This window comes from Dromiciops gliroides, chromosome 3, assembly GCF_019393635.1.
Source record: "Dromiciops gliroides isolate mDroGli1 chromosome 3, mDroGli1.pri, whole genome shotgun sequence".
Taxonomy (NCBI): Eukaryota; Metazoa; Chordata; class Mammalia; order Microbiotheria; family Microbiotheriidae; genus Dromiciops; species Dromiciops gliroides.
Window position 1 is genome coordinate 504,728,793 of NC_057863.1, and position 24,560 is coordinate 504,753,352.

Consider the following 24,560-nt stretch of genomic DNA (forward strand, 5'->3'; position numbering starts at 1 on the left):
GAAGCAGAAAGCTAGGAAACAATTTTTACAGCCAGTATTTCTGGATAAAGGCCTCATTTCTAACATATATAGGAAACTAAATCAAATTCATAAGAATGCAAGTCATTCCCCAAATGAGAAATGGTCAAAGGATATGAACAGGCAATTTTCAGATGAACCCATCCTTTTGTGGATTCTGCCACTCCAGAATTTGTTTTGAAGAATGATTTTAAAGTGGTTTGGAAGGGAATTTGAGAGAGCTGCTCAGGTGAGACCCTGCCTTTTCTCTGCCATCTTCACTCTGTCCCCACCTACCTTTCTACTCTAACTATATCATAGAGTTCATTACATGCTCTATTAAGAATTGGCCTGTCAGCCATTCCCCTATACACGATATTTCATTTCCTACTTCCCTGCTTTTGCACAGGCAGTCTTCCAGGTATGGAGTACATGTTTTCCTCCCCTTCAGTAAGAGAATCTGTAGTTTTCAAGAACAGCTCAGATGTCACATCATCCTACAGGAATCTTTTTGGATCCCGAATTGTTTTTTCTACTTGAAACTACTTCATATAATAATTTGTATTTATTTACCTGTGTATATACTGTGCTTCGCTATTTAAAATTGAAGTTACTTCAAGGAATCATTTCATTTTTCATCTTTGTATCCCCTGCACCTAGCAAAGTGTCTGATACATATAGACACTTAATAAATGTTTAGAAATAAATAGCATTCAAAATATCTAAAAGCAAGTATCTGAATAACAAAGAATAAATGCATCAAACTGACTTAAAATGAAGGGCACCTAGAGATGGATGACATTACCAAGATCATCATAGAGAAAAAATCCAATAAATAGTTCAAAGAACTTATAGGAATTAAGTTTACTTTATTGAATTTACAAAGCAGTACAAGTCACTTCTAATATTTTATTCACAACTGGTTGATTGGTCAGAAATAAACAATAATAACTACAAAGAGACTTTTTTTTTCCCAAATAAAGAGAAAGTTTTAAAAAACTGTTATGGTAACAAATCCATATAAGTCAGAGTTGTAATAAAAGTTCATTTCTATCACAGCTCCATCCCTATCTCTCCTAGTTTTATTCCTTCCTTCCTACCTACAAGGCTTGGTCATCACTGCCTTCTTCAGAGTACCTGAAAATTTGGCTTTTTAAAGATATTTTATAATTATACTGATAGATAAAAATATATCTATGTGTTAAACCCAGACTATTTAGGATGTGCAAGAACAAAATGAATGTGAAAACTGCACTAGACTAGAGGCTTGTGCTCAACCTTTATCTGAAAGCATCAACCGATACTTCCCAGATTATAAATTATATTGCTGAAAAACACAAATCCTATGCCATTAAACTTTAACAGAACGTCCCAACCAGTACATTTTAATTGGCAGCATAAACAGGTTAAAACAGACAAAGAGGTTACATACTTAGAGAGGCACTTTTGAAAATTTAAGTGTAAGAATGTAAATACATTTCACCAAATAAGATTTGTCTTACTTTACAGATTGGTGAATTTATCGCCCCAACCACAGGAAGAGTTCTTACTAATACATTCAGGAATTACAGTGTCCAGGAAAATCTCAAATTTTCTGACTAAATCAAATACCAAGCACATACAAGTATGACAAATCAAAACTTGGTTTGCAAACAGTGAATCTTAAATTCAACAAATATTTTGCTGAAGAACTTTTGCTCAAACCCTTCCCAAAATTTTCTTTACAAATTAAATATACATTCTCATTCCCTTAAACTTTGAAAAAATGTGTTTTGATATGTTTTTATGCAAAAAAATTTTTAAACAAAAAGATTCAGAAAATTTTGGTTCAGAAAGGGATGAGACAACTCCTCAGGAACTGTTACTCCAGATTTGAGGTCTGTCAAACAGTGTAAGCTTCTCTAGGAAGAATAGTGTCAAAATAGCAGCACTGTATTCACTGGGCCTACCCAGGGTATATGGATCATGTGGCAGGAAGCCATACCTTCTGGCTGCTCACCACATCACTCAGCTTCCCTTTAATCTTCAGAAAGTGCCTCTTGAACTCCAGCCCATCACCCTTTAGAAAGAATATCAAAAAAATGAATGTCAAAAAAAAAAAGCAATAAGTTACATCAGAGTCTAACCTCAAGACAGGATATATCTGTTGCACTTTTTCAGCTTCCATTAGAAAAGACAAAAAGTGCTGATAGATGGTGAAGGCAACCTGATATGATCCCCAACTTCCTCACTTAGAAATACTATGTCTCTTACACTGTGAATATATTGTCAGTTAATACACAATGGTCAGGTGTAGCACCAATAGGGCAAAGTTTATTTTTTCTTAGGTTTATTCCAAGGGGATTTAGTTACTGGATATGCCAGAAAGATCCCATGTTTGGTTTATAGGTGATTTTGTCCCCCAGCATAGATCTGAAATATAATGAGACTCTAAACTCCATAGTGACCAATTATTCCTTCCACCTTCTGTTTTGGTTGTTTTTTGTTTTTTGTGGGGCATTAAGTGTTAAGTGATTTGACCAAGGTCACACAGCTAATAAGCGACAAGTGTCTGAGGCCAGATTTGAACTCAGGTTCTCCTGTATCCAGGGCCTGTGCTTTAATCACAGCACCACCTAGCTGCCCCCACCTTCTACCTTCTTTGAAACTGAATACACACATCTAGTATATCAAAAACTGCAGCTGTTGTTCTATGTACCTTAGATAGCCGAAAGTCCACTAAGATCTTTTCATCCATTTCTACCAAGTTCACTTTGAAAATTAGTTTATTATTTCTTCTATCAGTGGTTGATACTGTGACCTAAAATAAATAAAGATGTCAACTCAGCTGTAATTAAAAACAATTCAAAACAATAACAAAATGTGTTTTCTGGTAGACTTTGATCAAAGTCTTTAGAGTGAGGCCTAATTAACAAGAGAGGAAGTAATGTCAAAAATAGTCTGAGACCTCTTAATTTAACCACTTAATATTTACTTCAGGATAAAAGAGAAACTGAGATCATACCTGATTCATACAACTCTTCTTCCAATGATAGCCTAATTTTTCACAAGTTTCCTTCAGACAATGATATGACTTGTCAGCATCCAATTTGGTAAAGAATCGTGTCATCCTCTTAACTAAACGCTGCCAAGGATTCTGCATATGAGACAAAAAAAGAATGAGCAAATGCATGTTGACACAAAATTTTGAACTCACAATTAAGTCTCTAAGCTTACTGTGATGACTTTTCTTTAATAATGGTTATACAAACTATCTCAATCAACACTTCTTTCTCTTAACTGCCCTAAACCTGCCATGAAATCCAGAGATGTCAAAGCTCAAACTTAAAATAGTGTTGAGTTATTTTAAGTTTCTGCTTTGACATCTCTGGATTTTGTTATGAGTTAGAAACCACAATTAGTTTTCAAGGTAATGAAAAGTAGAAAGCTGTGACAAAATAGCTGAAAAAATAAATCTCTTTACCTGTGAAGAACCTGGAGTGCCAAGTAACTGACTGTTCAGCAGCATGTGGTCAGGACATGCAGGTTGGGAGAAACTGATCCCTTGAACCAGTTTATCAATATAAGAGGGACTAGTGTCCCACAAAGAAAGACCAAGTCGTGGCTCTGGTTGAGAACTGGAGTATTTCACTTTTTCTTCACTGAGGTGTTAAGAAAAAAAATAATATTCATAAGCAAAAAGCATCAATTCTTTCTTATACAACACCACCAATATCCTGACTTTTCATGCAAAATAACTGTATGGTACAAAAATATAGAAAAACTTTTTTCTGGACCAGTCATTTTCATGTGGAATATCACATTCAACAGAGTTTGTAATTCTTACCTGTGAGCACTATTAGCTGGTGAGAAGTCCAAATTTGATTGTATGTGCTTAGAAAATCCACCTGGAGAATCTGACACGCCTCCTGAAGAAGCTCGAGGTCTCTTTGCACCTATGAAAGAATAATCAAGAAAAATAAAAATTTTCAAAGGACTCCAAGGAATCACCAGTGCAGAAAACATCTTTTTATCCTTTGATTTTTTCATATACTGCTTAAATGGGTTTAAGATAGCAGTAACAAAAATCTAAAGACCAGAGACAACAAACTGATGCTCATTAAACTAGTTTATTTAAAACTGTACACATCAAGGGGGCAACTAGGTGGTGCAGTGGATAAAGCGCTGGTCCTGGATTCAAGACGACCTGAGTTCAAATCTGGCCTCAGACACTTGACACTTACTAGCTGTGTGACCCTGGGCAAGTCACTTAACCCTCATTGCCCCGCCCAAACAAACAAATAAATGAATGAATAAAACCGTACACATCAGATATAAATATTTGACAGTGGTTCTTCCTATATAATTTTACTAAGAAATATGCTGAAGATGCTTTGCATAATTGAACATGTATAACCTGTATCTGATTGTTTATTGCCTCAGGGGAGGAGGGGAAGGAGGGAATGAAGAACAGAATTTGGAAGTTAAAACTTTAAATAAAAATATTTATTTAAAAAAAGAGAAAGAAAGAAATATGCTAGTCTTCAACTTACTTGAATTTTTTAGGCTAGGCATCTGCTTCAAATGCACACACACACACACACACACACACATATATATTATACTAACATGATATTTCTATAATATACTGTATGTTAATATGATAATGTATAATATATTAATGTTATATTGTAGATTTATATGATATGAATTATATATCATGTAATAATATACACACAGGTCAATGTGCTACATATAAATACTAAGGAATTTAACTTCAAATATGGAGATCTCTAGTGATAACAAAACAATGCTCTGTTTAGATAGCAATAACTCAGAACTTAACACTGAGAAACTAGTTTATGCTATAAATATTTTGCAATAAAAGTAAAAATCAGCCTCATCCAACTTTCTTTGGCAGATGTAACAACAGCCCTGGGAAAGCCTAAGCAGAAATAACTGTTTCATTGAGAAAATGGAAAATCTAATTACCTAATATCCAGAGGTAGACATTGTAAATACCTGGTAAGCCAATAAGCCTTCTATTTCTACCTATCTAATTAACCAAAACATAGATGTTAATTTAAGAAATTTGTTAGTATTTTCATTCTCTCCTAAAATTAAATATATTTCAAAACAACCAATTTAACACATAATAAAAATGAAAAAAGATTGTGTTGTTTTATAACTCTTTCAAGGACTTTACCTTTCTTAAGTACCTTAGTGTACCATCTGTCTTTTTTAATATCTGGTATTGTAATTCTTGATCCTGGATTCTCAATTAGAATTTTATGCAGCAAAGCTGGAAAAAAATTAAAACATAAGCCATATAGATGAAAAAAAAATCCACTTACTTGCAAGCAGTAAGTACCTTCCCTATTTAGTTTCATTCTTTTTGGAAGAGTAGTTCTGGAAAAAAACCAGAGCTACTATATTACTACAACTTTTTTTTGTGCTGCCTTTTACCTTTGAGATACTGACTCCAAATTCTCAATTTTCAGCAGATAAGAGTATGAGCCAAAAAGAAATATTTTAAAATTTACCTATGTGACATTAACAAAGCTATGAAACTCACAAATCCATTTTCTATTCAAAACTTATCCAGTATTTCTTAATTTTAATTTTATTTGGTCATAAAAGCAAAACAAATCTTCAAGTGACTTTACAGGATAACAATATGGCCTATACTTTAATTAAAAATTATCTTGGTAAAATTCACAAAGCACAAGACTTTATTTCTCTAGGATTCAATCATTTAAACATGATAACTCAGTTACCTAATGGGGCAGAATCAATTTTCTTCCAAGGTGTGAGGTATGTTTTTTTTTCTTTCCAGTCACAATACTCCTGGCAACTGTCACTAGGTTGGTCCCATGGTAATTCTAAAACCAAAAGAAGTTACATTTTTCAAAGTGGTCACATCAAGTAGATATTAGAGATATTGAGGGAAGAGTCAACAAGTCTTAAGGTATAAAAGATTTCCTCATTAGTCTTTTTGACTAGTAATAGAAAATGTCAACTTAAAGAAACAAGAACAAAGTATCACTTTCAGAGATCTATGTAACAGAGAATCTTGTGCTTATCTTTTTGGTTATGTTACCATGATTCACCTAGACATGGTTGCTGTGACTTTCAAAAAAAAGAGTATCACATTGTTGACAATTCTTTAGCATTCAGGTTCCAAGTAGAGCTGCAGAAGTATCAGAGCAGAAGCCAGAAGAGCTTTTAAGTCACCCATATACAAGTTACAAATACCTCTCCAGGACTCATTTGTAAAACAAAAGGGTTAGACAAGAACCCCTTCTTTTCTCTATGGTCCCTCCTGCTGCTTTTATTCTTTGAGTAAATAATTATTACTATCCAAATAACCAATAGCTCAATATAAATTTGCTGGCTTAAATAGTTTCTTTTAACTGACCTGATTCAATATACAGGAGTTTAATCACAAACTGAGCAGAGCACTTACCTCCAGCCAGCATTGCAGTAAGTACTATTCCACATGACCAAACATCAACTGGTTCTGCATGGAATTCTTTTCTCTTAAGCAGTTCTGGGGCAACATATGGTAGAGTTCCACACATCTTATTCAATAAACGCTCACGATTATTATGCCGAAATACTGTTGCTAATCCAAAGTCTGAAATTTTGAGGTTATCTAAAAAAGAAGAAAGAAAGGTCAGTTCAGGGGCAGCTAGATGGCACAGTGGATAAAGCACCAGCCCTGGATTCAGGAGGACCTGAGTTCAAATCTGGCCTCAGACACTCGACATTTACTAGCTGTGTGACCCTGGGCATATCACTTAACCCTCATTGCCCTGCAAAAGAAAAAAAGAAAGGAAGAAAGAAAGAGAAAGAGAGAAAGAAAGAAAGGAAGGAAGGAAGGAAGCAAGCAAGCAAGCAAGCTCAGTTCTGGGTGACCTTGTCATATGAAAAGATTAACATTTTTTATTATAAAATTAATGACATGGGGCAGCTAGGTGGTGAAGTGGATAGAGCACCAGCCCTGGATTCAGGAGGACCGGAGTTCAAATTCGGCCTCAGACACTTAACACTTACTAGCTGTGTGACCCTGGGCAAGTCACTTAACCCCAATTGCCCAGCCAAAAATAAATAAACTTAATGACTAGCAACCAAATCCAACAGGCATCCCCCAAAAAAGTGCAAAAGTCTTACCTAAAACTTTTAGTCTTCAACAAAGCAAAATCAAAATTAATAAGTCAAAGAAAGTAAATTTGGCCCTGTGCCTCCTACTACCAAGTTTGCCATTTTCTTTTTAAAAATATAATAGTAACTCTGAGGTATCACCTCACACCTATCAGAGTGGAAAATATAGCAAAAACAGAAAAATATTAGATGTTGGAGGGGATGTAGGAAAGCTGGGACACTAATTCAACTATTGGTGGAATTGTGAAAAGATCCGACTATTCTGGAGAGCAATTTGGAACTATGCCCAAAAGGATATAGAACTCTGCATATCCTTTGATCCAGCAATACCATTGTTAGGTTTATATCCCTAAGACATCCCCAAAAAGAGAAAAAGACCTAGTGTACAAAAATATATATAGTAGCTCTTTTTGTGATGGCAAAGAATTGGAAATCAAAGGAATGTCCATCAATTGGGGAATGGCTAAACAAACTGTGGTATATGATAGTGATGGAACATTATTGTGCTATAAGAAATGACAAGCAGGATGATTTCAGAAAGGCCTGGAAAGACTTGTATGAACTGATGTATAGTGAAGAGAACAGAACCAAGAGAACATTGTGCACAGACAGCAATAATGTTTGATGAGGAACTGTGAAAGACTTAACTATTCTCAGCAATACAATGATCCAAGACAATCCCAAAGCACTATTGATGAAGCATACCATCCTCTTCCAAAGAAAGAACTGATATTGATTGAACACAGACTGAAGCATGCTATTTTTCACTTCTTTCATTTTTTCTTTTTTTCAAATTTTCCTGTATCAAATGACTAATATAGTATTGTTTTACATAATTTCACATGTATAATCCATATCTGATTGCTTACCACCTCAGGGAGAGGGTAGGGGAGGGAGGGAAGGAGGAATAAAAATTGGAACCCAAAACTATAAATAAAAATGTTTATTACTTTAAAAAATAAAGAAAATGCTTTCCACATCAAAAAAAAAAAAATAATAGTAAGGGCAGCTAGGTGGCACAGTGGATAAAGCACCGGCCCTGGATTCAGGAAGACCTGAGTTCAAATCCAGCCTCAGACACTTGACACTAGTTGTGTGACGCTGGGCAAGTCACTTAACCCTTATTGCCCCGCCCCCCAAAAAAATCAAATAAAAGAGGCAGAAGAAAATTTAGGAAAAGAAATGAGAGTGACACAAGAGAATCATGAAAAAAGAGTCAGAAGCTTGGGAAAAGAAAACAACTCTTTAAAAAAAGGAGAATTGGACAAATGGAAAAGGCAGTACAAAGGCTCACTGAAGAAAATAACCCCACAAAAATTAGAATTGGGCACGTGGAAGCAATTCTATGAGATATCAAGAATCAAACAGAAGTGAAAGAACTAAAAAACAAAAAAATGTAAAATACTGCACTGGAAAAACTGACCTGGAAATAGATCCAAGAGAGGTAATTTAAGAATTATTGAACTACTTGAAAGCCATGATCAAAAAAAGAGCCTGGACAGCATCTTTCAAGAAATTAATAAGGAAAACTGCCCTAATATCCCAGAAACTGAGAGTAAAACAGTAATTGAGAAAATGGGAAATCTAATTACCTATACTAAGGAATTTATTATTTAATTTATTGAATTGAAAGAACACACTAATCACTTCCTGAAAGAGATCCCAAAATGAAAATTGCAGGAATATCATAGCCAAATTCCAGAGCTGCCAAGTCAAGGAGAAAATGCTTCACACAGCCAGAAAGAAACAATTTAAATAGCATGGAGTGAGAATCAGGATAAATTTATCAGCTTCTACATTAAAGGATCAGAAGGTTTGGAATATGATATTCCAGAAGGCAAAGAAGCTTAGATTACAACCAGAATAAATTACCAAACAAAACTAAGCATAATCTTTCGGGGAGGTGGGGAATGGACTTTCAATGAAATAGGAGACTTTCAAACTTTCTTGATGAAAAGATGGAAGCTAAAGAGAAAATTCCATTTTCAAATACGAGACTCAAGAGAAGCATAAAAAGGTAAAAACAGGAATGAAAAAAAAATCATGTTTTTCAATAAGTTTAAACTATCTACATGGGATGACACTTATAACTATCTATTAGGGCAGTTAGAAAAAATATACATAGACAAAGGGTGCAGGTAAAAATTGACTTTTATGGGATGACATTAAAAAAATTAAAGGGTGAAAAAGAGGATTGTACTGGGAAAAGAAGGAAGGGAGAAGCAGAATGGGATAAATTATATCACATGAAGAGCTGTGAAAGACCTATTACAGGAGAGGGGGGTGAACATTGATTGGAACTTACTCTCATTGGATTTGGCTCAAAGAGAGAATAACATACACACTCAGTTGGATATAGAAATCTACCTTACCCTATAGGAGGGTAAGATAGGAGATATAGGAGGGGAGAGAAGAAAATGGGGTCAAAGCCTGATAGAAGGGAGGACAGACTGAGGGAGGCAGTGGTTAGAAACAAAACACTTTTGAGGAGAAACTAAAAAATTACTTGAAATAATTTACTTTAGCAAAGCTGCAAGGTAAATCATAAATGCACATAAATCATCAACATTTCTATATATTATCAACAAAGCCCATCAGCAAGAGATAGAGAAATTCTATTTAAAATACTGAAGGAGGGGGGGCAGCTAGGTGGCGCAGTGGGTAAAGCACCAGCCCTGGATACAGGAGGACCTGAGTTCAAATGCAACCTCAGACACATGGCACTCACTAGCTGTGTGACCCTGGGCAAGTCACTTAACCCTGACTGCCCCTCAAAAAAATAAAAAATAAAATAACTGTAGGGGGCAGCTAGGTGGCACAGTAGATAAAGCATAGGCCCTGGATTCAGGAGGACCTGAGTTCAAATCTGACCTCAGACACTTGACACTTACTAGCTGTGTGACCCTGGGCAATTCACTTAACCCTTATTGCCCCGCAAAAATAAAATAAGTGTAGATATAAAATACTTGGGAATGTAACTGCCAAGACAAACCCAGGAACTATATGAACACAAGAAACACTTCACACAAATAAAGCCAGGTCTAAACAACTGAAAAAATAGCAAATGCTCATGGGTAGGTTGAGCCAATATAATAAAAATGACAATTCTACCTAAACTTACTTATTCAATGCCATGCCAATCAAACTACTAAAAAATTCTTCATAGAGCAAGAAAAAATAAGAACAAAATTCATCTGGAAGAACAAAAGATCAAGAATATTAAGGAAACCAATAAAAAAAATGTTAAGGAAGGTGGCCTAATGATACCAGATTTCTAACAGTACCAGATCTCAAACAATATTATAAACTGGTAATCATCAAAACTAGCTGGCACTGGCTAAGAAATAGAGTGGCAGTAATGCAGAAATATGTTTAATGTGATTGTACATATATAACCTATATCAGATTGCTTTTCATCTTCGGGAGGGGGAAGGGAAGAGAAGGTGGGAGAAAAAATTTGGAACTAAAAATCCTATGAAAACAAATGTTGAAAACTATTTTTACATGTAACTGGAAAATAATAAAATACTATAAAAAATAGAGTGGTGGATTAGTGGAATAGATTATAGGTACACAAGACACTGAAGTAAATGACCATATTACTCTATTGTTTGATAACCCCAAAGAACCCAGTAAGTGGGATAAGAACTCACTACATGATAAAAACTGCTGGGTAAACAGTATGGCAGAAACTAGGTACAGACCAACATCATACACCTATAGCAAGATAAGGTCAAAAAAGATACATGATTTTGACATAAAGAGTGATACCATGAGAAAATTAGGAGAGGAAGGAATAGTTTACCTGTCAAATCTATTCAAAAGGGAAGAATTATGATCAAACAAGAGATAGAAAACATTACAAGATGTAAAATGGATAATTTTGATTACATTAAATTTAAAAGATTTTGCACAAACAAAACCAATAAATACAGCCATGATTAGAAGGAATGCAAAAAGCTGGGAAACAATTTTTACAGCAAGTCTTTCTGATAAATCCACATTTCTCAAAAGAGAACTGAGTTGAATTTAATAGAGTACAAGTGATTCTCCAATTGATAAATGGTCAAATTATATGAACAGGTAGTTTTCCAAGAAATCAAAGCTAGCTATGGACATGAAAAAATGCTCTAAATCACTACTGATTGAAGAAATGCAAATTAAAACAGTTCTGAGGTGCCACTTCACACCTATAAAATTGGCTATTATGACAAAGGAAAATAATAAATGTTGGAGATGTGGGGAAATTGGGATATTAATGCAGTTAGTAGAGTTGTGAACTGATCCAACCATTCTAAAGAGTAATTTGGAACTATGCCCAAAGGGTTATCCAACTTTACATACCTCCTTTGATCCACTTTTAGCTCTGAAATTTAAGAGCTTTAAAGAGATTTTTTAAAAAGGGAGGTGGGAGAACCTATTTGTCCAAAAATATTTATAGCTGCTCTTTTTGTGGTAGCAAAAGATTGGAAATTCAGGGGATGCCCTCAGTTGGGGAAAGGCTGAACAAGTTATGGTATATGAATGAAATGGAATATTATCCTACTAGAAAAAATTACAAGCAGGCAGATTTCAGAAAAACCTGGAAATACTATATGAACTGATGTAAAGTGAAGTCAGTAGAACCAGGAGAATATTGTACACAGTAAAAGTAACATTGTGCAATAATCAACTATGACTGACTTAGCTCTCCTCAACAATACAGTGATCCATGACAACTACATAAAACTCATGATGGAAAATGCTATCCACATAGAGAAAGAACTAATATAGTCTGAATGCAGATCAAAGCATACCATTTTCACTTTTTTGGGGTACTTTTTTCTTCTGCTTCTTCTTTCATAACTTGACTAATACATACCTACATCAAATTGCTCACTGCCTTGGGAAGGAGGGCAGAAAATTTGGAACTCAACATTTTATGTTAAAAAAAAAAGAATGTTAAAAATAATCCTTCTATGTAATTGGAAAAACATAAATACTATTTAAAAAGAAAAAAGTTTGTTAGAACTTACTTATGAATCTTGGTTCTGTCTTGATTCAGCATCCTTTTTGACAATGTGTTTTAAAAATTTTTACATTTTGCACATGTATAACTTATATTGAATTGCTTGAGTTCTTAAGGAGGGGTGGAGAGGGAAGAAGAGACTTTGGAACACAGTTTTAAAAAACTGATGTGAAGAGGCAGCTAGGTGGCGCAGTGGATAGAGCACCAGCCCTGGATTCAGGAGGACCTGAGTTCAAATCCAGCCTCAGACATTTAACACTTACTAGCTGTGTAACCCTGGGCAAGTCACTTAACCCCAATTGCCTCAGCAAAAAAAAAAAAATTTTGATGTGAAAATTTGTTTTTACACGTAACTTAGGGAAAATTCTTTTTTTTTTTTTTTTTTGCAGGGCAATGGGGGTTAAGTAACTTGCCCAGGGTCACACAGCTAGTAAGTGTCAAGTGTCTGAGGCCGGATTTGAACTCAGGTACTCCTGAATCCAAGGCCGGTGCTTTAACCACTGCGCCATCTAGCTGCCCCTGGGAAAATTATAAATAAAAAAAAATTTAATTTGAAGGGAAAAAAAGTATTACATTCTTCCAGATTATCATGTCTTCATCCTTATTAAATAAATGTTTTATTTTCCTAATTCAACTACAGGGTAAACTAAGAGTTCTTAACTGTAGGACAAGTATAGGCTTAAGACAGTGGATAGAATATAGTTACTGAAGATACAGATTGCCATTTATTAGATAAAAATACCAATACCCTAACCCTAATCCAAAGATTCTCTTATTTAGTCAAGTTGTTTTCAGGATTGATAAAAAATATCAGGGGCAGCTAGGTGGCGCAGTGGATAGAGCACCAGCCCTGTATTCAGGAGGACCTGAGTTCAAATCCGGCCTCAGACACTTGGCACTTACTAGCTGTGTGACCCTGGGCAAGTAAGTCACTTAACTCCAATTGCCTCACTAAAAAAATAAAAATAAAAATAAAAATAAGAGACAAACTTTGTTGTAATGAGCTTACCTCTTTCATCTAGTAAAAGATTTTCTGGTTTAATATCTCTATGGGTTATTCCAATACCATGAAGATATACCTGAGACAAAAAAAAAATAGCTTTATTTATTCGTTATTCTTCATTTGTACTAAAGAATGAATTTAAATTTTTTTTTAAAGTGGTCTCTACCTACCACCCCTGCCATAAGCTGATGGAAGAACTTCTGAGCATCTTGTTCAGGCATACCTACATCAGGCTCTGAAAGGGATAAATTTGGAAGCTTATTGATAAGTTATCAACTACAAGAACAAGTCTCATGTTTAACACTGAATGTTAGCTACTTCTTGCCTCATAGCAAAGAAGTGGGGAACTGCTAGGAAGGAACATGGTACATTTTCATACAAGGTCTTTGTGTCACATGTTTTTACTTAATTGTTTTGTTTTGCCTTCACAAGAAAGAGTTCAATATGAGAGGTGGGAGAGTGAAAATGATATATAAAGACCAAAAAAAAGCTAGCAATAAAACACATACACACACTTTAAAACAATGAAGGGTTAACCTGTGTCATTTAGTGACTGGCATCCTACTCGAGGAACAAAAAGATTTATGAGTCCAGGACTGTCATTAACATGTTATGACAAGCTGAGTAAGTTTTCTTTGTTTTTATGCTAGTTTTTCACCATGGAGAAGGGGCTCAAAGACATCACAGGAATGTTATATATAGTAAGCAATTAAAACAGCAATTGTCCAAGACAGAAATTCAAGCCACTAGACTAATCTTCCTTCTCAGTATTTGAAAATACCCTCTTAGTCTTATCTACTATAACAATCTGTAAGCCCTTTGTCCTGTTACACTTTAAATTCTTCTCCTCTGTAACCCTTCTACTCAAACCTCTCAAAATGTCCATTTAACTCATAGATATCTTTCTTTGTCCTTCATTCCTGAAAGGTTCACATCAAAAAATATTTAAGGCAAATTTAGATTAAAATTTAACAAAGGACTTCATAAACATCCTCAAACTACATAGCCATGGATATCTTTGAAAAAATAACACAACCCATAGGAAATCAGGTTCTGAAGGGAAAAAAAAAATCTGCCATCTGCCAACTTTCTGCATTTTGTCTGTCGATTATCAAATCCTGATTTGAGTTGGGAATTAGTGAAACAGAAGCTCCTAATTTTTAACATGGTAGGTTTAAATTTTAAAGTTACATCCACAGAATAGATTTTGTTAAGCAATACTTGATTACAGCATAAGAGAATTTTAAGAGTTAAAAAGGGATTGTTCTGAGGCAGCTAGATGTGCAGTGGATAAAGCACCAGCCCTGGATTCAGGAGGACCTGAGTTCAAATCCAGCCTCAGACACTTGACACTTACTAGCTGTGTGGCCCTGGGCAAGTCACTTAACCCTCATTGCCCCCCCCACACACACACACACATAAAATAAAATAAGGGACTGTTCTGTTCTAAGCTCTAACATAAAGCAGGAAACTCTTTAATCATTGTTTTTAAGGACAGTCATTCAGACTGTGAATATTTCTAGAAACAGAAGATCACTTCTAAAGGTAGATCATTTCATTTTTAGGTAGCTCTAATTGTTAATCTATATTTCCACTTTGTCTCAGCAGCTCTGCTTGGTTTTAACGTCAGAGAAGTGCCCCACCAAGATGAGCTGATCATCAGAAATCTCATCACCATACTGATTGACTCAATTTTTGACACTCAATAACTTCTCAACTCAGTCAGATGCTTCTCCCCTCTGACTGAAGGGTGGAACAGCAAACTGTCCCAAGTCCTTCCTTTATGGAAAGCTGGGATCTGAATTTTTCTGTAAAATTAACTTTACAGTTTCCATCAGCAGCTCTGCTTGGTTTCAACTCCACAAAGCATCGTTCCTCTTGCCTAGTATCCCATAGTTCTCACCCCTTTTCTACTTCCTTTTGTGTGTTGTCTTCCCCTATTAGATTGTAAGCTCCTTTGAGAGCAGGAACTATCTTTTTCTTAATTGTTTTTCAGTACCTGGTGCTTAATAAATGTTTATTAAATCGAATAATTACAAAATTCTTTGTCATGCTTAACAAAAATATTTCTTAAATTCCATCTGCTTGTCTTAGTCCTATCCTTTAGAGCTAAGAAGGATATTTAAGTCTAAAATATACAACTGACTAAAGTCCCCCCAAAAAAATCACTTTGGGATTTCTGAACATTTTATTTAAAAAGAAAAAGAGAAAACTATAAAATCAACTTAGGAATTATTATATGTAGTTAGAATATCTCTACAATACAAACAACCATCCGTTTAGGCAATAAGTATATCTGACCAGTTACTAGTGATATTTATAGCAATTTCTCATAACTACTAGTAATAAACTTAACAAAAAATAGTGACATGAACCTCAATTAAGATCACACACAATTTGGAATAGTATATTTTTGGTTACAACTTTCTAGTAAACATAAATTAAGAAAATACAAAGCAAATATTAATGTTTATTTCCATACTTCATGGCTGGAGGTCATACTCAATAGATAGAGAATGATCAAAAATAAATCAAATATCAGCTCAAAGATCAAGAAAATAAACACTTATTAATTTAGTAGCTCCATTATCTTAATCTTTAAAACATAAATTCATCACTATTTTCCCATACCTATTCGGTCAAAGAGTTCTCCCCCACTGCAGTACTCCAGAAACAAATACTGAATATTGCCTTCTCGTCGATGACCATAGAATTTCACTATGTTTTCATGGTTTAACATTTTGTTGATGCAAATCTCTTTCTTAATGTTTTCTGGACAATCTATGGCACGCTTCATGTCCACAATCTTTACTGCAACTGCTTCCTCTGTTCGCCTATTCACAGCAAGCTGAACTCTATAAATTAAGTAGAAAATAATTAACTTATCTTTTTTTATATTTTTAAACATTTAAATCATTTATTGATCTCACTGCTTTGGCACAATGCCTGCCACATAGTAGGCACTCAATACTGATAGTTGATGGAGTAATTTGGGATACTAATTCTTTAATTATCAGTAAATCAATGTACTTTCTTTGATAGGTATTTCTTTTGAAAGTTCAAAAATAAACAGAAACCATGACTAGCACATAGTAGGCACTTGATAAAATGCTTGCTGATTGAAAAAAAATTAGTTCAAAAACTGCTTTACCCAGACTAATTTCTTCCTCCAAAAAAAGGTAAAAAAGTTTTTCTTATCACCAGCAGATTTTTCTTACTTCTGATTATGTGGCACAGGACAAGGATAGCTGTGCTGGGGCACACAACAGGTACCAAAAGGCTGCTGTATTTGAGTAGCAGGATTCCTAGACCTTATTACCAATAGTCATACATTCTATAGATTTAAAAGGAAGCTAAATGAAAGAAAAACCATGATAGGTGAAGTTCTCTTCCAACCCTTTGAAAGCAGCATGTTAAAAATAAATAAATAATTGAATTAAATTTAATTTAATTTTAAAAAGAAGAAAGCATAATGCTAGAACAAGAAAGGGTAACAAGAGGAAAAAACTGTGATACATGAAAGAAGAAAGGAGCCACCATTTTGGCTTACTTTTGATAAAAATAATTCACCTTTTTTTGCCCATAATCCTTGACTTTGACAACGTGCCTGGCACAAGGCAGGTGGTTGATGAGTCTTGATTGACCTGGAATTCCTAACTGATGAGGTTAGTCAGTATTGATTAATACAATAATAGCTTTTACTCCCCTACACTGACAAAAAAAAGTAGCAACCTCATGGTAGTGTTGTCGTAAGGAAAATGCTTCATCACTATTATACTTTATAATCTATTCTGGATAGTATAACATGTTTTAAATAAGAGATACAATGTCCCTTCCAACCTTAGCATTCTACAACACAACCTAGAGACAAAGTTGAATGGTGCAAGATAATGTCTGTATTGCTAAAGAAAACATCACAATGTAAGGAAACCTCTGAGAATTTCTACAGTGGGAAGTTTCTGTGATAATTGAAGAGGGGGAAAAGCAATAATTAGATTTATTCCAAATAAGTATTATGTACCTTGAATTCCCTAATTCATCTAAACCAGTTGTGTTAAACAAATAGAAATGGATCCCTGGGGAGTATTGTATTTACTTAGAAACTACAAATTAATATTATCTATGTTGTTTTGTCTTTTTATTTATTTTGTTAAACATTTCCCAACTACCTTTTAATCTGGTAATGGTACACATTCAGGAGTTGCCTGGGTGAGTTTGACATCTCCAATCTAAACTACTAGTCTAAAATCCATTGGCATTCCTAGGCAGCAAGCACCTAGTAATAACAAAGTAAAACAAGTGATATGAAAAGAACACTGGTCTCAAAGGTCAGAAGCCTCGAGATTCCAGCAGGTTCTGTTATTTCTAAAAAAGTTATTTCACCTGTTTAGTCTCAAATTCCATTACCTACCACATCAAGTAGTTGTAAGGATCAAGTAAGATGAAGTACACTGAGCACTTTGTAAACTGGCAAGAACTTAGGTCAGCTCTCTTAAAATTCTACACAAGTCTAAGATGGTATTATCTACAATATCAGGTGAGTACACAAAAAACTTCTATCTTGTACCTGTTAAAAGACAGAAGGATAAGGAGCTCATACTCACTCTCCATAAGCACCTTCTCCCAAAGTTTGCACCAAATCCCAGTCTTCCACAAAGGGCACAGCCATGGCTCTACCAGTCTGTGCCTCCCTAAAGCAGAGAGAGTGGGCACAGATGTGAAATGATTACAAGCCTTTATTGTGTGGGGCCTCACACTAATCCACCTATTCGCTTCTCTACTTCCTGTCCCATATATCATCTTTCACGTCTCTCCCTCCCTCCCCAATGGTCTTTATGAATGTAAACTCCTGACCCCAGCAGTAATTTACCCCATTAAATATATCCATCCTATGACTTGTATTTATTCATCAAGGAAGGCTGGGATGGCTTAGTGGATACAGTGCCAGTCTCCAGGGAGAGAAAGACCTGGATTCAAGTCCTGCCTCTGACACATTCTGACTGTTTGACTTTGGGCAAGACACTTAAAAGCTCTCGGAGGACTCTGAAAAAAAAAAAAAAAAAGAGCATAAATTGCAGAACTGCAATTTCCTGATAGGATGAAATCACAGGCCACGAAAACAAATCCCTGGTTATACAAACTGAGCGCTCCCCTCTCAAGGCCCCTGAAGGGCTTGCAAGGAAGGTTCTAATCCCGAGATCCGCTCTCCTTGGCTTACCAGCTTCCCTCCTCTGACCTCAGTTTCCTCATTCGTAAAAAGAGGAGTGGGCTTGGAGGAGCTCCAATGTCCCTTCCTGCTCGGTCACCCCGAGGGAGCGCCCAAGCGGGCCCCCGGGGGCGGGGGCGGGGGCAGGGGCAGGGGAGGAGAGGGAACAAGGGTTGCCCCTCCTCCTCATCCCCTTACGGCGCTCCCCCAGCTCGACCTCGGTCCGCTCCCCGCCCGCCAGCCGGTCCGGGGGCCTCCGATCCGGCCCTGACGAGCGAGCGGCGCCCCCCGGCCCTGGGGCCAGCTCCGAACTGTCCTCTGCAGGCCGCTCTCACTCTCTGCCTGCCTATGCCCACGCCTCGTAGCCAGAGCCCGAGCCCACCACTCCCCCTCCTCGCGGAACCAGTCCCGGCCCGAACCCAAGGGACCTCCACTTACCGAGCGGCAGCAGCAGCCACCACCACCGTAGGAATCCAAACGCGGAGCCTTTCCCGCCAAAATCCGCCAGTTGCCTCACGACGGCAAACGTGCGCGCCCTTTAGCCGTAAAGCGAGGAGGCCGTGCGCGTTCCCTCGGCCGGGGCGGACGCGCGGTTCGAGAGCAGACACGCCTCCATTGAGCCCTAGGACAGGTAGAGGTGGGGAAAGGAAAGAAGTGAGAGGCCTCGGACGTTGAGGATAATAGCGACTCAAGAAGCGTGTTGGAAGAGCGTGCCAGCTGTGGCGGAGAGAGAACGCTTGTTTTCCTGCACCGGTTGGTAGGCAAAGCACAGATGCTAAACCCCGGGTATCACGACCACACTGGTCAGCTGGTTTGAGCAGAAGCCAAAGCAGTGTGGCCAGGACATTCTGAAACTAGCATTTGATCGCCAATGCCCTGAAAGCATCCAGTCTAGGGCCGTGTCTACAAAAGCAATGAAGCAAAGACGTTACCATTTCCCAATGAATTTGAACGGTAGACAGCAAAGCTGTAAATGTCAGCAGCTTAGTGCCTCCCATTCTTCAAAAGGTTTGTACAGAGGGACATATTTGACGCTTAAGGCGTTTGATGAACCATCTTTCCCCTTCTCCCTCTTTGTCCTCTTCCCTCCTCCCAGATGTAGTATTCAAGGAAAAAGAAGTAATGGATCAATTTAAAATATTTTATTTCTCAAAGACCTATCTTTTTGCCAGTTGAAATTTACAGGACCCTTCTTAATTGAAGGGGAGAGACGGGTAACAACCTAGGTTGGAAAAAGTTATGTAAAAATATTATAATGAAAGGGATACTCTGCTTTTCCAAAAAAAAAAAAAGTTTTGTGTAAAAGAATATTCACCGGGGCAGCTAGGTAGCGCAGTGGATAAAGCACCGGCCCTGGATTCAGGAGTGCCTGAGTTCAAATGCGGCCTCGGACACTTGACACTTACTAGCTGTGTGACCCTGGGCAAGTCACTTAACCCCCATTGCCCCACAAAAAAAAAAAAAAAAGAATATTCACCCCAATTCAGTCGTGAGTGTCTGAATTGGAAGAGACCTTTAAAATCCTCTAATTTAACCTCTCACCCCAAAAAGACTATCCTCCACAAAATAATCTTAAAATCTTTATGATTCCATCCTACTAGTCTCGGTTCTGCTATTTACTAGCTGTGAAACCTTAATTTAGAAAGGCCAAGGTCATCCACTGCATCCTGGCCAACTCTGCCTCACTTAAGATCCAATTCATGAGCAAGACATCACAGTCCTGATGCCATTGGACCTCTTCAGGAATAAAGAATGAACAGCAGGAGAGGCAGCCTAAGCCAGGAGCAGAGGAAGACTCCTAGCCAGCTTGCCCCAGCGGCCTGCTATTGTTGAACCACTTGACAATGCCAAGACTTTGGTGGCAAGAACTTTTTTTCCTGGGTCTTCAGTAGTTATGGCTGCAGCACCCACAGAAACAGTTGCCAGGCTGCATCTCCAGGGGAGATCCTGCTTCTCAAGATCACGGCTGGCCCCATTCTTTAACCATTCTATTCCTCTCAACTTAGATGTCCCTTTCTCCTGAATCCTGAGTTCCTTTGTCAGGCATAAGTCAGTTACCACCTTCTTCTTTAGACATCTTGATAGCATTTTATTTTGTTGTTTTCATGTAATATTGTGTAGCATAGTTATTCTTATATGTTTTGTTGTTATTCAGTCATGTTAGATATGAACAGGCAGTTTTCTGATGAAGAAATCAAAGCTATCTATTGCCATATGAAAAAATGCTCTAAATCACTATTGATTAGAAAAATGCAAATTAAAACAACTCTAAGGTACCACCTCACACCTTTCAGATTGGCTAATATGACAAACAAGGAAATAATAAATGTTGGAGAAGCTGTGGGAAAATTGGAACACTAATGCATTGTTGGTGGAGCTGTGAACTGATCCAGCCATTCTGGAGAACAGTTTAGAACTATGCCCAAAGGGCTATAAAGCTTTACATATCCTTTGACCCAGCAATACCACTATTAAGTCTTTTGCCCAAAGAGATCATAAAAAAGGGAAAAGTACCCACATGTACAAAAATATTTATAGCTGCTCTTTTTGTGGTGGCAAGGAATTGGAAATTGAGGGATTGCCCATCAATTGGGGAATGGCTGAACAAGTTGTGCTATATGAATGTAATGGAATACTATTGTGCTGTAAGAAACGATGAGCAGGAGGAGTTCAGAGAAACTTGGAAGGACTTGCATGAACTGATGATGAGTGAGATGAGCAGAACCAGAACATTGTACACAGTATCATCAACATTGTGTGTTGATCAACTGTGATAGACTTGATTCTTCTCAGCAATACAATGGTGCAAGATAGTTCCAAAGGACCCATGATGGAAAATGCTCTCCAAATCCAGAAAAGAAAAAAAAAAGAACTGTTGAATATGGATGCAGATCAAACCATACTATTTCTATTGTTTTTGTTGTTGTTTTTCTTTTTTAAGGTTTTTCCTTTTTGCTCTGATTCTTCTCTCATAACATGTCTAATGCAGAAATGTGTTTATTGTGATTGTACATATATAACCTATATCAGATTACTTGCTATCTTGGAGAGAGGGGAGGGAGGAAGAAAAATTTGAAACTAGAAATATTATAAAAACAAATATTGAAAACTATCTCTAAATGTAACTGGAAAATAATAAAATATTTGTATGAAAAAAAGTTGCCGTATATAAAATAAACCCACCTAAATCAACAGCATTTATATTACCAACAAAATCTAGCAGCAAGAAATAGAAAAATGCCCTTTAAAATAACTGTACACAATATAAAATACTTGAGAGTCTACCTGCCAAGACAAACCCAGAAACTACATGAAAACAATTACAAAACTCTTTTCATGCAAATAAAGTCAGATCTAAATATGGAGAAATATTAATTGCTCATGGGTAAGCCAAGCCAATATAATAAATGACAAATCTACCTATATTAATATTTACTTATTCAGTATCATAATGATGTGGGCTGAATTTGGGGTCAAATTGATCGTGAGTCATCCCAAAAGAATTACAAGACTCAGGGACTCAGTTTACCAAGTTTTATTGCAATACTGTGAGTGATCACAGGGAGAGAACCAGAAAAGTGGAAAGGTATCTCTCGAATAAGGAAAGAAAAGACAGTTATATTTGTAGTATGGATAAATTGATTTATCAGTCTTATTATAATAATCTCCACCTTCGGGAAATACAGGGGAGGGCCTGTCCTACTCATTATAATATTCTCCACCTTGGGGAGGTACAGGGGAGGGCTTCCTGGGGTCCTAAGCCAACCCCCAAGGCTGGTACCTTTTTCAGTGGAGGTGTGTTTTGGGGGTTTACAAGTCATAAGGTGAATCTGGGGACAAATTTGGCCTTTTCTGCATATGTCTCTTTCTGTTTTCCATGCTTAGTTTCAAAACATCTTCATTTATTATTTATTCCTAGTTTGAATTTCTATATTTATTTAAGGTCTTTATAGCCTAGTTCCCTCTGTTCCTGTTATGGGTACTGATTACTGTGGGTAAGAGAACTTAGCATCCTGACTTGTAAGTTATCCATTAACTGGGATCTGAATCCCTTTTTGAGCTAATGTCTGAATTAGAGCTTGGACCTCAGGTTTTTCTGTTAACACCTTTTTTTGCCTCCTACATCAATACCAGTCAAATTATCAAAATAGTACTTTATAGAGCTAGAAAAAATTCTTCTGGAAGAAGAAAAGATAAAAAATATCAAGGGAATCGATTTAAAAATGTGAAGGAAGGTGACTTAGCAGCACCAGATCTCAAACTATTATAAATTGGTAATCATCAAAACAATCTGGTGCTGGCTAAGAAACAGCGTGGTAGATCAGTGGAACAGATTAAGTTCACAATACACAGTAGTAAATAATCATAGTAATCTAGTGCTTAACAAATTTAAAGATCCAAGATTATGGGCTATTTGACTCCCTATTTGACAAAATTTTCTGGGATAACTGGAAAGCAAATTTGCAAAACTGGGTATAGACCAACATCTCACGTGGGTCCTTAGGATTCCTCTGTAAAGAATTACACTCTTGCACAGGTCCTAGTTAGAAATAAAAGAACTGGGGCAGCTAGGTGGTACAGTGGATAGAGCACCAGCCCTGGATTCAGGAGGACCTGAGTTCAAATCCGGCCTCAGACACTTAACACTTATTAGCTGTGTGACCCTGGGCAAGTCGCTTAACCCCAATTGCCTCACTAAAAAAAAAAAAAAGAAATAAAAGAACAGTTTTATTTGGTAAAAGAGAAACTGGCAAGGAGGAAAGTTTAAAACTTTTTCCTCCCTGACCAGACTGGGGAGCCCCCTTTTATAGGGCCAAGATGGGGTGACCACCTGAGTGAGGGTGAAATGTCCCTTATTGGGTGGTGGGTTGGAAGCAGTCTGGGGAGGGGACAGAACAACTGCCCTCTGGAAGCAGACTACCTGTAGCCACACCTAACAGGATTACCTCATCAAGGGGTGGGGGAGACTGGAATGAAGGGTGGTGGTCCTGGAGCTATCTCAGTCCAGATCCTGTGCTGTTTCTCTCTGTAGGTGTGTCTGTCCTTTGGTTTAGTTTCAAGGAGAAGGTTCCTTGATCTCCCCAGAAAACTTCTGGGGTACCACAGGCCCATAACACTGAAAAAAGGTCAAAATGGGTACATGATTTAGACATAAAGGGTGATATCATTAGCAAATTAGGGAAGCATGAAATATTTTACCTGTCAGATTTATGGATAAGGGAAGAATTTATGATCAGGCCAGAGATATAGAACATTACAGTATATAAAAGGATAATTTTTGTTTGTTTGTTTGTTTTAGTGAGGCAATTGGGGTTAAGTGACTTGCCCAGGGTCACACAGCTAGTAAGTATTAAGTGTCTGAGGCCAGATTTGAACCCAGGTACTCCTGACTCCAGGGCCGGTGCTCTATCCACTGTGCCACCTAGCTGCTCCGATAATTTTTGTTATATCAAATTAAAAAGGTTTTGCACAAAGAAAACCAATGTGGCCAAGATTAGAAGTGTAGAAAATGTGCCCCCCCCCCTCAAAAGTTGAAAATACTAATATCCACAAACAGGTGCTGGGCCCCTCCCAGTCTAAAAAGAGGCTGCCTCCCCTTCCCCCTCCCCATCAAACCGAATCACAAGATGAGGGAAACCCAAGTTTAGAGGGCTGTCTCTGTGTCACCTGCCCCCATTGGCTACACTGCATTCTGATTGGCTAGTTTTTGGCACCAGTGTCTTGGTGGGCAGATTGTAACTAGGGAAGAAGGGAGGGGTCCAGCCTGTTAAAGGATAAAAGGGTTCAGGGGTCATTAGGGAATGGGCCCATTCTTGTGAGAATGTAAATAAAGACCTTTGATACTTCTCCAACCCTGGGTCCCAGAAATTTTTAAATGGGGTCTCTCACAATTTTGGCACCCAACGTGGGGTTGGTCTGGGATTTTATGAAATTATTATTTGAAAGGAGCCCTTTGCCAGGCCTCCAAGTCCAATTCTCGCTGACAAGGACTTCCAGCTAAGCTCTTATCAGTGGTCAGATGAGAACTGGGCCTGGAGGCATAAGTACTTCCAATTAAGGGAAGGGACTTGAGCATGTCACTTTTTGATTCTCATGTCTAGTTTCAAAATATTTTCATTTATCAAAATATTTTCATTATCAGTTTGAATTTCTATACCCTGTCTGTGTATCCTTGTTATAGGTAAGGTCTCTATGACCTGCCT

At 37.1% G+C, this 24,560-nt stretch overlaps 1 protein-coding gene across 3 annotated transcripts; it reads right to left on the reverse strand.

Annotated features, from left to right (window-relative positions):
* Window positions 1-887: 887 nt before the first annotated feature.
* On the reverse strand, window positions 888-18,918 carry CHEK1 (checkpoint kinase 1). 3 transcript variants are annotated; one of them, XM_043995307.1, is made up of 14 exons: window positions 18,796-18,836; window positions 17,756-17,842; window positions 16,722-16,808; window positions 15,783-16,006; window positions 13,322-13,386; window positions 13,158-13,227; window positions 6,443-6,631; window positions 5,754-5,858; window positions 5,183-5,278; window positions 3,824-3,932; window positions 3,461-3,638; window positions 3,002-3,133; window positions 2,696-2,797; window positions 888-2,056 (listed from the first exon to the last, which is right to left on the reverse strand). In XM_043995307.1, exons 3-14 carry the CDS (start codon window positions 16,733-16,735, stop codon window positions 1,961-1,963), a joined length of 1,380 nt encoding a protein of 459 aa, XP_043851242.1. In that variant the 5' UTR covers window positions 16,736-16,808; window positions 17,756-17,842; window positions 18,796-18,836; the 3' UTR covers window positions 888-1,960. The 3 variants fall into 3 exon arrangements, with proteins under 3 accessions (XP_043851242.1, XP_043851240.1, XP_043851241.1); XM_043995305.1 differs by lacking the exon at window positions 16,722-16,808 and adding an exon at window positions 18,022-18,194 and having other exon boundaries at window positions 18,796-18,813; XM_043995306.1 differs by lacking the exon at window positions 16,722-16,808 and having other exon boundaries at window positions 18,796-18,918.
* Between the last annotated feature and the right edge of the window lie 5,642 nt (window positions 18,919-24,560).

Excerpts from the sequence above, each read along its gene's own strand:
- CHEK1 (XM_043995305.1), bottom strand. Across the intron at positions 16,007-17,755 it reads GGAGAAGGTGCTTATGGAGA|AGTTCAGCTTGCTGTGAATA; the intron begins GTGAGTATGAGC and ends CTTAATTTATAG. Across the intron at positions 3,134-3,460 it reads GCACTCCAGGTTCTTCACAG|AATCCTTGGCAGCGTTTAGT; the intron begins GTAAAGAGATTT and ends TCTCATATGCAG.